Source organism: Aethalodelphis obliquidens, unplaced genomic scaffold, assembly GCF_003676395.1.
Source record: "Aethalodelphis obliquidens isolate GAN/ISIS:26980383/991018 unplaced genomic scaffold, ASM367639v1 scaffold5, whole genome shotgun sequence".
Classification (NCBI taxonomy): domain Eukaryota; kingdom Metazoa; phylum Chordata; class Mammalia; order Artiodactyla; family Delphinidae; genus Aethalodelphis; species Aethalodelphis obliquidens.
Genome location: NW_020837949.1, coordinates 4,540,425 through 4,553,833, shown reverse-complemented (window position 1 = coordinate 4,553,833; position 13,409 = coordinate 4,540,425). Strand labels below are relative to the sequence as shown.

General features: G+C 45.8%; 1 protein-coding gene across 29 annotated transcripts in view; it reads left to right on the top strand.

Moving 5' to 3' along the window:
- Positions 1-13,409, top strand: part of LOC113617895 (actin related protein 3B) — a 105,393-nt gene that overhangs the window by 58,891 nt on the left and 33,093 nt on the right. For 12 of the 29 annotated variants that reach the window (XM_027101418.1, XM_027101411.1, XM_027101419.1 and 9 more), the window contains 2 exons: positions 666-749; positions 1,273-2,152. The exons of 6 other annotated variants lie outside the window; for them this stretch is intronic. In XM_027101418.1, the coding sequence (XP_026957219.1) occupies positions 666-749; positions 1,273-1,668 (480 nt within the window). In that variant the 3' untranslated portion in view covers positions 1,669-2,152. Of the gene's footprint in view, positions 1-665; positions 750-1,272; positions 2,153-7,521; positions 7,643-8,622; positions 13,401-13,409 lie in introns of those variants that run through there. 11 more of the 29 variants (XR_003431817.1, XR_003431818.1, XR_003431820.1 and 8 more) reach the window with 5 other exon arrangements.

The following is a 13,409-nucleotide window of genomic DNA, read 5'->3' as shown; positions in this document are numbered from 1 at the left end:
CATCCCAAGGAGATGGGTCAGTTCACAGTGAGGAACTTTGACGTCCTTTGGGAACATTCTCATTAAACTCAGACAACTAACACGAGCAGGGCGTTCATGCTGTGTTCCTCCAAGATAATAATTCTTAGCTAGCTGGTGAATTTACTCAGTTTACCCAAGCAAGCTTGGGCTTTGGTGTGGGGTGAATGGGAGCTAACCTGTGTGTCCTCACCTAGTGGGATCACACTGTTGGCAAAGTGTAATTTTTATAGTATTTTTGGGACACTTAATGTTATTTGGAATTATCTCTAAATGCTACAACATCTAATTTGTTTAGTTAAAAAAAAGCAGTTGGGTTATTTGCTTGGATATTTTTACTTTTTAAAATGCCTTTACATAGAGGTAACCTGCCCTGACTTGTGTGCTTTGTTCTTTGCACCTCCTGGGGCTGGGCGGGGGTGGGGGGTGGGAGGGGGCTGGGGGCTGGGGGCCAGGTGGATTTGGCAGCAGGAGCATCTGAGAACCTTCCCTTTAGGGCGGAGTGCAGAGGTGCTTGAACCTGAGGGCAGGGCTTGCGGGATGGGAGGAGGCCCTCAGAGTGGAGCCCCGTCCAGTAGGTGGAAGGACGTCAGGGTGTGGAAGGGCATCTGCACAGGTGAGTCAGCACACATCACTTCCCCTTCCAGCCCAAGCCCGTGGAGGTCCAGGTGATAACACATCATATGCAGCGCTATGCGGTGTGGTTCGGAGGCTCGATGCTGGCCTCAACTGTAAGTCCTTTTCTAGATTGTGCTGTCTTTTCATCTCTGTGTTCTCTGCTGAGTTTGAATAAATACTGTCTTTTGGAGGTTAAATTATGTGTGTTCTAATTGTGTGTGGCTCTAAACAGCCGCACGTTTAATTCTGAGATAGAAGAAATAACTTTAATGACCATTTAAACTGCACAGCTAATTCGTAGGCATCCTTGCCAATTAGGGGTTACAGAGAATATGGATAAGAGAATCCAAAAATAACCTAAAACATCTTGCATTAATCATTAGTTCCAGTGACTTTTCCGAGTAATTACTACTTTCTTGCCTCAAATTTGGGACTAGCTAACAAACTGCTGATTTAGGGCGAGCACGTAGTTGTTCCTAAATAGAAGCTGAATAAGTTTGGAAAAAATGGAATAAGCTCCCTCTTTGAAGAGGTCAGAATCTGTGACAGAGGCCATCGGGGAGAGGATGGAGGTTTGGGGTGAGGAGAGTTTCTCATTTGCTTGGTCGTTGACTTGGTTTCATTTCCCTTCTGGAGCATTTATGCTCCTTCTGCTGGTTGCCTCTCGCAGCCGGAGTTCTTCCAGGTCTGTCACACCAAGAAGGGCTACGAGGAGTATGGCCCCAGCATCTGCCGCCACAACCCCGTCTTTGGAGTCATGTCTTAGTGGCGGCTTTGACACCGCCCTTCCAGTGGTGTCGCGGCAGGTGCGCAAGTGTCCTTCAGACCCGGAGGAGACCGGCTCCTGTACATAGCGCGCGTGCCGTGGTGCCGGGCAGCCCAGCAAAGCCATCTCCGCACCCAGCCTCCCTCCGCTCCCCCGCCCTGCTCTCCTCTCCACCCGAGCTTCGAGTCCACAGATCCAATTCCGGAGGAATTCAGCTGCGACTCTCAGATTTGTTACGGAAAACCCTAGAACACGGCGCAGAATAGCTCCCCACCCAGGGCAGAGTATGGGGCTCTCAACCCTTTTCCTCCCAGACTATTTTTGTAAATAAAATGTTATAAACTTGAAATACAAATTGATGTTTATATTTCCTATCATTTTGTATTTTACGGTATTTGGTACAACTGGCTGATCCCGAGCACGCGTAGATGTCGATGTCATGGAGTGTTGTCATAAAACGTTTCTAATTGTGAGGCATGTTCTGATGTGTGTGTAGGCAAACAAAATAAAGCAGAGCACACTTTTCTGGTCACGTGTTTGCTAGGAAATGGTTACGCTTTATTGGAGGATGGGGAGGTTAAACACTAAGCAGTGTTGTGTGACAATTAGTATAGACAACGTATCCTTTCATTTTCTTGTTTGAACTTTCTGGAATTGTTTTATAGAAGATGCCGGTTTGCTGTTGGTGAGTGTTCGATGAAATACTACCTTGCACCATTGTAATAAAAGCAGTTAGACTCTTTATAAAGATCTCCTCTTGTGCTGTAGTGGTCTTTTGGTTTTCCCCTTTGTGCCTGAACTTCTTTCAAAGAATACTGAAATTTGTTTCACGTCTGTGGAGGCTCTGATGATTGACACCAAGTTTTGGGGAGGAAGTTTCCTAAAGTGATGTGGATTGCCTGTCCTGCAGTGACCACTCGGCCGCCGGAAGTGGTGTGGATGGGCCTGTGAGCGTCGGGGGCCGGGTGGAGGGACGCGCCTCGTGGTTCCCACCGCCCCTTCCTGGGAATTCAGAATTCATGGCTTTAAGCTTTGAGTAGCTACTCTGACATCTGCTGAGTGGATTGCTGGCTTGAAAGGTAATTTCCTAAATTAGGAGATTTAGTTTTACTCCATTCTTCATATAATACTTAGGTTACTTTTTAAACTATTATTTATGGTATTTCTTCAAGGTCATGAAGTATGTTTTATTCTCTGAAAATTTGCCTTTGTAAAGAAACATTTGGTTTTACTTTTTTTTTTTTGCGGTACGTGGGCCTCTCACTGCTGTGGCCTCTCCCGTTGCGGAGCACAGGCTCCGGACACGCAGGCTCAGCGGCCATGGCTCACGGGCCCAGCCGCTCCGCGGCATGTGGGATCTTCCCAGACCGGGGCACGAACCCGTGTCCCCTGCATTGGCAGGCGGACTCTCAACCACTGTGCCACCAGGGAAGCCCGGTTTTACTTTAAGGTTAAGAAGTTTGGGGTGATACAGGAATCTTTCCGCTCAGTGTTGTGAAGTCGGTTTTCCCGGGCCGTAGGCAGGCCCTGCCACTTGCACCTGATGCTCAGCAGCCCCGGGCCCTCCAGCTCCGCGGTGGAGAGTCTCAGGCCACTTGGTTCTTCCTTTGTCCAAACTCTGCTTTGGACCCCACTGGGGTCTGCTCTGCTCAGGGCCCCGGGGCCGGGTTGCTTCCTCCTGGTATTCCAGCCCCTGTATCCCAACTCTCCCAACTCTCATGAGGCGCCCTGTGCACCCTGCGTGTTGGCAGGAGTCACCTCCCCTAACACCGCTTCCGCCGCCTTCCTCTTCTGTTCAGGAACCGTGGGGCCCTCGGGGCCCCTCCTGTCTCCCGTCTTGGTGGGCATCTTCCCACTGGGGCCCTTTGCCTCCCCAGCTTCACCATCTCTGTGCTTCTCACAGAGAACGCACTGTTTCTGCCTCTGCTTGGTCCCCCCTTGCTTTGATTGGCCAGGTGCCTTGCTAGCAGGTGCATTTCCCCCAAACTCCTAGAGCAATGTGCTCCTGTGTGCCAGTGCCGGCCCCGGGCTTCAGAGGGGTCGTGCCCACTTCCTGTTTTAGCTGCCCCTCAAGTGACCCTGTGTCAGGAGCCCAGTATCACCCACGTCGGCTGAGTTAGAACTACTGTAACCCGTCCTTCAACCACAGAACTTGTAAAGCTCCCGTTGCCCTTGTTTGGGACAAGATTATCTTTGAGACTGTACTTTTGTTTCTCGTCTTACAGAATCTTCATCAGAGCATTTTGTTTTAACATAACATTGGTGGGACAGAGTCATACATGAGAACGTGACTGGTGTGATGAGGGGCCCTCAACTCCGGCCAAGACCCCTCCCAGATCACGTGCATCAGGATGCAGGGAGAGGGAGGGAACAAGGAAGGCATTCATTTTTCACTTTCTGTTTTTAAGCCCCGTAGGTGATGCCCGTCTGTAGCTGGGGCTGAAAACCCTGGTGAGCAGAGGAAGGACTTTTGAATCTGAAAGATCTGAATCTAAATTCTGGCTGTTCCTTATGCAGATGGTTTCTCTTCTGTTTCCTCATCTAGCTGAGAATTGCAGTGGCCTCGTTGCTGTTAGTAGATTGGAGTTATAATTTTTTTGTTTTTTTCAATAAACCTGCCAGATACTGTATGTAGAAATGGGATGTGATTCTGCAATGTGCATTGGTCATTCTATAAGGAGGAAAAACGCTTAGAGTTGTTAGTAATTTTAAGAAAATCTACACATACCTCTTCTTCAGATTGAATTAGCACTAGATCATAATGTAGCAATGAGTTAAGTATTAATGGAGTCGATGGGTAAAATCAACCTTCTGTGATGCCTTATAAAATGCCTTATAACTCTCAGCGAACAGTTTTCTATAAAAAATTTCAACCAATGCACACTTTAACAAAACATTCTAAAATTGCAAGTCAGTAGTTTTTACAACTATTAAACCTGTAGATATGACAAGAAGGTACTTTACCCCATTTGACAGATGTAAACATAACTTTATGATGATGATAATATAACAGGAACGCCTTACTTAAGGAAAACCTGGTTAACTGGTGTGTGAGTATCTGCCCACGTTCCCTTTCTAACAAGATGCGGTGGCTGGCTCTGGGTTGCTCTTTACAGCCCACCTGTGGGAACAGCCTCTCAGTTTTTGCGGAGGGAGCATTATCACCTCCTCCTGAGGGCTTCCACTTCTGCTTTGATTAATTTTCTAGCCAAGACTGGATCAAAGAACATGAGGCTCATGATTTTTTTCCTAAATGTGTGAGGGGTAGGAGAAGAAAACAGGAGAGGGAAGTTCAAGATACCAGTGGGGAGGCTTCCCTGGTGGCGCAGTGGTTAAGAATCCGCCTGCCAGTGCAGAGGACATGGGTTCGAGCCCTGGTCTGGGAAGATCCCACATGCCGCGGAGCAGCTGAGCCCATGCGCCACAACTACTGAGCCTGTGCTCTAGAGCCCGTGAGCCACAACTAATGAGCCCACGTTCCACAACTACTGAAGCCCACGCGCCTAGAGCTCGTGCTCCACAACAAGAGAAGCAACTGCGATGAGAAGCCCGCACACCGCAACGAAGAGTAGCCCCTGCTCACCGCAACTAGAGGAAGCCCACGCGCAGCAGCAAAGACCCAATGCAGCCAAAAAAAAAAAACCAAAAAAGATACCAATGGGGGAGGGGTAGGTAGCTCCTTGATCAAGGTCCTCGCAGAGGTGGGAGATGATGTGGTCCAGAGTCGAGGGGAGGAGAAGCCCAGGATGCACCCGATCCTTCTAGTGGAACAAATCCACAGGGCAGGCAGGGGACGCCCTTCACTGGAACTTCCATGGAGCCCGGACGGAAGAGGCAGGAAGGCAGCGAGTTGGCTTCCTTAGGGGTGGGGTTTTGCTGGGCAAGTGTGGCGACAGGGCAGGTGTCCTGGGGCTTCTCTGTCCTTGAAGTCTATGAAGTCCGGGTGGGTGGGGAGTAAAGGAAAGGGAGTATTGAAGGTCCTGAGTTTCAAGGTCAGGGGGGTGGGCTCATAGGGAAGATGTAAGTGTTTAAGATTTCAGAGGTAGAGCACTTCTCAGTGAGAACAGGATCACTGAAGTGAGTGGTCATGGTGTAGAGGCCATTGGAAATGGGAGAGATGAGGGAATTTTGAGACGAGCGTGTTGGATAGATTGGTGCGTGCTGGCATCATCCAGGTGGGGTGGGGCCTTGGAGATGAGAGCAAGATTGTGACCCAGTCGCCAAAGTCCCGAGTCCATTTGGGTTGTGGCCCCGAGCTGAGCACAGAGTGTGGGGAACTTGGCCAAGTGCTGAGTGCACGTGACCTTATTTAATCTTAGCAGCCTGTGAAGTTGGCATTACTATTATTCCCCCATTTTCCAGGTTAAAAACTATGGCTCAAAGAGATTTAATCACATGCTCGAGACCACACAGTTAGGAAGCAGAGAAGTCATTATTTGATCTAAAGTATGCATTCACTGAAATCATGCCATTTGCAGCAACATGGATGGACCTAGAGATTATCATGCTAAGTGAAGTAAGAGGAAGACGAATATCACATGATACCACTCATATGCGGAAACTAAAAATATGATACAAATGAACTGATTTACAAAATAGAAGCAGACTCACAGACAGAAAACAAATTTATGATTACCAAAGGGGAGAGGGTGGGGAGGGATCAGTTAGGAGTTTGGGATTAACAGATGCACACTACACCTGGCTCTGTGCTGGGAGCTGCTGCTGTATGGCCAGTGTGAGGATGCCTCAGTTTTGGCTATGCGTGTTCCATAGACATGCTTTAGTTGAACACACTGGGATCTGAAAGTTCCCCTTTGGTATCACGGTGTTATTTCAAGGGGAGGTTGGTGCACAGCATCCTGAAGGGATCAGCCCCAGAAGGGGTTTCTTTCCCTGAGTGCTCTCACCCTCGGCTCCAGCATCATCAATGTGTGAAGCTTTCTTGGACCTTCCCCACCGAGTCAGCCTCTTCTTACCCACGCACCAGCTATGCCCTCTGTCCCTCACCTGGCTGAGGTTCTGGAAAACGGGACTGATTTTTGTGCCCCCAGGACCTTCGCAGTGCCCGGCACGTGGTGGGTGCCCGTTAAATATTGAATTAAATTTCTATTCACACGAAGACTCCATCCCTGGTTTTTCCAGGCTGGGTATGCTGTATAGTGAGAAGTGTTGTGTGTTTGGGTATCCTTGGATGAAAGCTGGGTTTTGGGTGTCTGGGGTGTTACCCATCATAACTTTAAGACTTTTTAACGATATAACATGTATCTCTTGAATGGATAAAGAAGATGTGGTACATATATAAAATGGAATATTACTCTGCCATAAAAAATAATGAAATAATGCCATTTGCAGTGACATGGATGGACCTAGAGATTATCATACTAAGTGAAGTAAGGCAGACAGAGAAAGACAAATATCATATGATATCGCTTATATGTGGAATCTAAAAAAATGGTACAAATGAACCTATTTACAAAATGGAAATATAGTCACAGATGTAGAAAACAAACTTATGGGGGAAGGGGGGAGGGATAAATTGAAAGATTAGGTTCGACATATACACACTACTATATATAAAATAAATAACTAATAAGAACCTGCTGTATAGCACAGGGAACTCTATTCAATACTCTGTAATGACCTATATAGGAGTAGAATCTAAAAAAGAGTGGATATATGTATATGTATAACAATCACTTTGCTGTGCACCTGAAACTAACACAAAATTGTAAATCAACTATACTCCAATAAAAATTTTTTAAAAAGATAAAAAATAAAATTGTACACAACATCCTTCCCCCAATCTAGCTCTTATATCAAATAAATCAGTGGTCGCCTGGGAGAGGGTTGGGGGGTGGGGAAGGTTAGGAGGAAATGTACCTACCAATAGGTATACGGGGTTTCTTTCTGGGATGAGTAAAGTGTCCAAAGTTGATCCTAGTGAGGATTGTACAGCTCTGGGAATACACTAAAAGCCAGTGAATTATACACACTAAGTAGGTGAATTCTGTAGCAAGTTAATTTTATCTCAGTAAAGCTGTTAAGAACTTAGTAGGTTTCTGAAAAAAAAATCTGGCTCTTAAGCCATGACTCCAGTAGGTGTTCCGTATACCTGACAGGTGGGTGTGCGATGCCGTAGCACACGTGTGTGAGAGGACCTCCCTCCGCTGTGTCACCGTCTGCAGTGTGGTCAGCGGGAGAGCCCAGCGGAAGAAATGACCCCGCAGGAATCTTGAAGACGTAAGTATATTTTATGGTAGCGATGGCCAGTTCATTCTCCAACTTAACTAATACGCCTGACGAGCTCTCGTGTGACTGCAGTACCGACAGTTTTGTGATGAATTCATTTTTTATCCCTGCGTTTTATCTCATTTGTAAAAAGTACGATTGTGCTGAACAGGCTTGTGAGGTCAATCAAGCGTGTAGCTTATTTCAAACCACAAGAGAGCGCCATTAAGAATATTTATCTGTTAAAGAATTCTTTACTTGATTGAAGACTATTTCATAATGTTTCTTTTAAAAGTAACTGTCACGCTTGTTAAATAGAAATATAAATTGATTGGCAAAATAATTGTGTGGGGCTCTAACTGGCAATTATATCAATTTCACTTGGTCGGATGGAAATAAATCTTGTTTAAAAGGAGGAAAAGACCTATCGCTTGATATTGGTATCACGGAAGGATTTTTCTCATGTTAAAATATTAGTTCTTTCTACCCTGTCTTATGTCTCAAAAGTAAGCAGCTGTTTATTCTCTGAAGATTAATTTCTCAGGTTTTACCCCCTTGTTTTTAGCTTGGGATGCGACAGATTATTTCTGGTTATGTGTGTGTGTGTACAATCATATATATATATAAGTTAACAGTATTTGCTACTAAGAATTTCAAAAATTTTTGATTGATAAAAGAGGAATATAGCTATACATTGTTAAAAATTAATAATTACAAACCCAAGAGTTTATGATGGCCAATGAAATTTAAATGATACGGCATTGGCTATATTTTCAATATTAAGGGGTCAGATCAGCTGTAGTAATTGATCAGAGCGCCATTTAAGTCACTCGCGGCTGCACTAGCACCTACTGCAGATACAGTTTTAATGGTTTCCCATCAGACACACTTTGGCCTGAGTAGTCTGTCCTCGTGCTTATAGCTAATTTGGCCGTGGTGACCAGATGAGAACGAGTTCTGAGGGGTGCTTTTGGTGTCCCTCTTCACGGCAGTGTGGCTGAACTTGGCGACTGAGCAGAGAACGGGCCAGGTGAAATCCTGCCTTCAGACCCTGGCATTGCTGTCGGCTTGTTGCTGGTCCTTGTTAATATCAGTTCATTTCTTTCTCCTGCTCACCTGCTGATGGGGGTTATGTGCTCCAGGGGAGCCAGTGGCCACAGGATCCCACCTTACTGGACAACTCCGATGACCAGAGTTCCTGGAAAGATGAGCTAGGAGGGGATGGGGACATTGTCAAGGAAACCACAGGAGGCTGTGGTCCAGCTCTCACTGCACCTCTCAGACTGTAGTCTGTAGAACCACACCCTCTGGGTTTGTGCGGTTGCCTCCGGTTTTTGTTTTTTTAAACTGGGAAAAGCCATCATTTGTCGAGTGCTTGCTGGGTTCTGGGTACTGTGCTAAGTCCCCGTTCCATCAACGCACGTTTGCTAAGTGCCTGTTAGCCCCAGGATGTGCCAGTCTGAGGTGGAGTCTCCTTTCCAGTGGGAGAGCTGTGCATTAAGCAGATAATCGCAGATTATCACAGACTGTGGAAGGGCCACGAGAGAAAGAAGTGCGGGGTGTGCTGAGACACACCACAGGGGCCCTGGGTGGCGTCGCAGCTTCCCGAGCAAGTGACACCCAGCTGAGACCACGAGAGACGCCAGCCGGGTGGAGGTGTGGGGAAGCAGCCAGAAGGGGCTGATATGGCAATGAAATGCCTCACTAACACACAGGCCCGGTATGGATGGAGTAGAGGCATCCAAGGTGGGACTGGGTGCAGAACTCGGTCTTTCTCTGGAGAACAAAGTCCTCAGGCACGTGAAACAATTTTAAACATGAGCGTGGATGGTCAGGTTGGTGCAGCCGTGCCTGGAAGTTTCAGCCAAGAACTGTAGCTTTTCTCTAGAGTCTGAGCAGACGTGGAAGAAAAGAAGAGAGTCAGCCAGACGCGAGCGCTGCTCTGGAGTGTTCTCTTGGGAAAGCTGTCTCGTGAGACCAGACGGTCTGGCAGAGGCAGCCAGGGAAGACTGGCAGAAAGTTCGAGCCTTACCCTGTGGAACAGTGGGCAAAAGGAATCAGAGCAGCCAGCGCCTACGATCTTCAGATGAAGGTGGGGAGTGGGTTTTGGGGTTTTAGTATAATAGAATATACGGCCAGTGGATGCAGTTAGTTTTCAGTTTTAAAACTGAAAGACAGGTGCTTCTGCTGAATTTAGAAGCAGTAGGTGTTTTTCACTCTTCTTAGCTCTGTGCTTTGTTTCTTTTGTAGAAAAAGAGCTCCTGTGATTTGTCCATAATCAGTGGTATTTGAGAGCTGTTATAGAAGGACTTATGATACAGCACAGTGTAGAAAAAGTGCTCTAAATAGTAATTAGAAATAAGCTATCAAGAGAAATGTTTGTGAGCTATAAAGGTACAAGTGACTGGTATTTTCCACTGACATGACTCATCTTAATTAGGATGGTATACTGAACTTGCATTTCTGATTATGCAGTCATTTTCTTGAGCTGAATTAGTATGTTTTAACATTTATTCATTAGCCCTTAGTCTATGATAAATTAAACGTTATAGGTAATCAAAACATTATTGCGTGATATCATTACAGTGCTCTGAATTAGAGTTTAAGAACATTATTACAATAGTATATGTAACTTAAACGTCCCCTACTGGCAAAGATGAATAGCATTATGAACTTTCTGGTGATATGCCGTTCATGTCCGGGTTGATTTACAGTTGAGTAACTTTTAAAGAACTGACAGCACTTGTGCCGAGCCTTTATGAACAGTGTCCCTTCCAAGGAGGAAGCCATCCTCTGTAATTTGGTGGTGATCACTAAACCACTCATAATGATATGTGTACTAAGTTTGTCGTGCCAGTGCCCTGAGAAGTTGTTATATTCATGGCATAGTAAAGTAGGTGCCTGGTTTCACAATGTCACATTAGGAAATCAGCTACATAAAAACGGAATAATGATGTCGATAGGGCTTAAAAACCACACCTGGGGATAGTTTTTCAGGATTTCGTTTTTTCTTAAAAAAAAAATCACTGATACATTCACACAAAGGGATATACATTTTTGAGCGTATGTATTTTTTCTTAAATCTTAAACTCTGCCATTCCAGTGGACTGCTCTAGAAAGCCTTGGGGCTGTAAATACTGGACGTCTCCTCCTTCAGTTCCTTACCCAAGGGGGATGCTTGTTGCCGGTGTGAATAGAATGGGAAAGGGACTTGGTGTTCTTTCCCCAACATGAGAGATGGGTTTGTGGGGATGAGAGTTACAGGCCTTTAGACCAAGCAGTTTGCCTCTCCCCGGCCTCCCCACGACCAGGTCCTCTTGACCACGTGGGATGAGAAGTGACTGATGATGAGCAGAATTCCGGTCTGTGTCCACCACACAGAGTCGGGCTTGCTGGATGACACAGGACTTGAACCAGAGACCGCATGGAGACCAACAAAAATTACTCAGGCCTGCTCACAAGTGAACTGTGGCTTAATACCAAGCATCTGCTTCCGATGTGCTTGTTATAGCAGAGAGATGAAAAACAAGTTCCAAGCTCAGATATATTTAGGAAACCTTGTGTTAAAGAAAGCACATTTCTTTTTTCTTTTTTTTTAGAAAGCATCTTTCTTTACTCAGTTGACGAGAGCTTTTGATATGCTGGGATGCGTCGTGTCCTTCTGAGCACAATGTAGTGCACTGCGTTCCATGTCTACACCCTGGCCCCCGAAACAGGAACACCTCTCGGCACCAGTGGTCCAGAGGACAGAGTTTGGGGGATCCGTCCTACTGGGATCCCCCAGGGAGAGCCGCCTTCGGATCGGGTTGTCGGAGGAGGGCCCTCTCTCATCTTGCTCTTGGTAGACTGAGGGAAATTGAGGTTTCTAAAAAGGATTTTTTTGTTTTTACTTTGGAATAATTACTTTTATTTTACTGTGAACTGAAGAGAAATGATAATTGTGCTTCTGATGGTCATTGGTGATAAAAAGAAATTAAGGAAAGTTGAAGTTACAGCAAGTATTTTGGTATTTTTGCAGGAAGATTGTAATTAAGAAAATGGGCTGCTTGGCATTTCTTTCCGTAATTTTTCATTTCTTATGCTCTCATTCATCATCTGAGAGGATGCACGCGTTCAGTGTGTTACAGTCTGCAGGCTGCATTTATGCAGTTTTTCTGCAAGGACATAATTCCTATCCATTGGAGTTTGATTTCAAATATGAACAAAATCCCTGACAGGAAGAGATTGAGAGATGCCAGGGGTTCCTACAGTGCTAACTGGGGTGGGGGTGGGGGATTGATAGTGTGCTGGTCACTGGGACAACAATTTTTATTTTTAAGGGAAAACAGATTCCTTTTAACGAGTATGATAAAAATAAGAACGATATGATGTTATGCTGACATCCTTTGTTCTTGAGTGAGAACCCCCAGTTTTCTTTAATCTCCAGTCACAATTGTGTGCTTTGGGGAATATTCTTTTTTTTTCGGGGGGGGGGGTGGATATTCTTAAAGAGGAAAATAATTTTTATTCATTTTAATAGTTTTAGTGGGCATCCTATTTGTGGTTAGGGCAAAGAGTTTCTAAAGGTCATTTACTTTCAGACGTTTTTGGTTCAGAACTTTGGAGACTGTGGTCAGCCTTCCATCGCGTGGGCTCTGCCCATTCGTTATCCGGGGGGACTGTGATTTTCCCCCTGCCCTGCCCTCCGGCTGTTTTTCATGGCAGCACCTCTTCTGGAGAATGTAGAGGAAAATTAAAGATGAAAACGGCTTTCCTTTTAGTTGTGGGAAAAATAATGTGGTGGTAAAGAAGATAAAACTTTGTTGTATGGAAATAAATGAAGAACCACATAAGTAAGAGGCTGCTTACTTAGCGCTGGTGGAGCGCAGGGGTCCATCCAGGGGAAGGGGGCTCCAGGGCGCCCTGGTGGAGGCTATGGGCGCGGGGGACCTAGGGCGGCCAGCTTCCCCACGTGATTGGTTAGGGGAGCATGTTGGGTTTTCCCCAGTTGGTCCTGAGCTGGAAGTGGGGTCAGAAGTCAGGGAAGCTGTCCATTATTGATAGAGTCCTGGCTGTCTTGGGCTGGTTGCTGCTCGTGCAGTTTGGCTTCCTGGGCTGATGATGCTTGTCGATGAAAAATTAATCAGTCGATCTAAGAAAGAATTGGAAAATTTTATCTGAGCCAAATTTGAGGATGATCACCCGGGAAGAGCATCTCAGAAAGCTCTGAGAACTGTTCTGCCCTTTACAAGTCACGGCATAGTTACAGAAGCATTTTCTTGAGACAGAGCAGAGTGTACATTAAATGATGTATTATCGACAGCCTGCGTAATCCAGATCTAAGTGCCCTCGCGGGGGGGGGGGGGGTGACGTGACCCTTACGAGCTCAAGGAGGAACGTTCTCTTTTAAGGGGTTGTCTTGGTGCTGGGAGAACGTGGCTCTTTTTGGTGGAGCAGGTATTTCTGCTGATGGGGGAGGTTTGATCGATGCGTGGTGCAGGTACACAGTGCACAGTGTGGGGAGAGAGGAGGCCAAAGGGCAGAGAAGAGTTTTCATGTTTAGATTTTTCTTGTCTTGCCATAAAACATGAGTTTTATTTCACACGCTGCAGGTTGTGGGTCCGAGGCAGGTTGTCACATGTGGTCTGGCTGCTGTCTGTTCACGTATTTAGTCTCTCAATTGGAAAAATGAAATTTTGAGTGATGTGTGAATGATCCAGACTAGATTTTTTTTTAAGTTTTTTCTTTTTTTTTTTTTAAAGAATACACATGCTTTATTTATTTAAATTTTTGGCTGTGC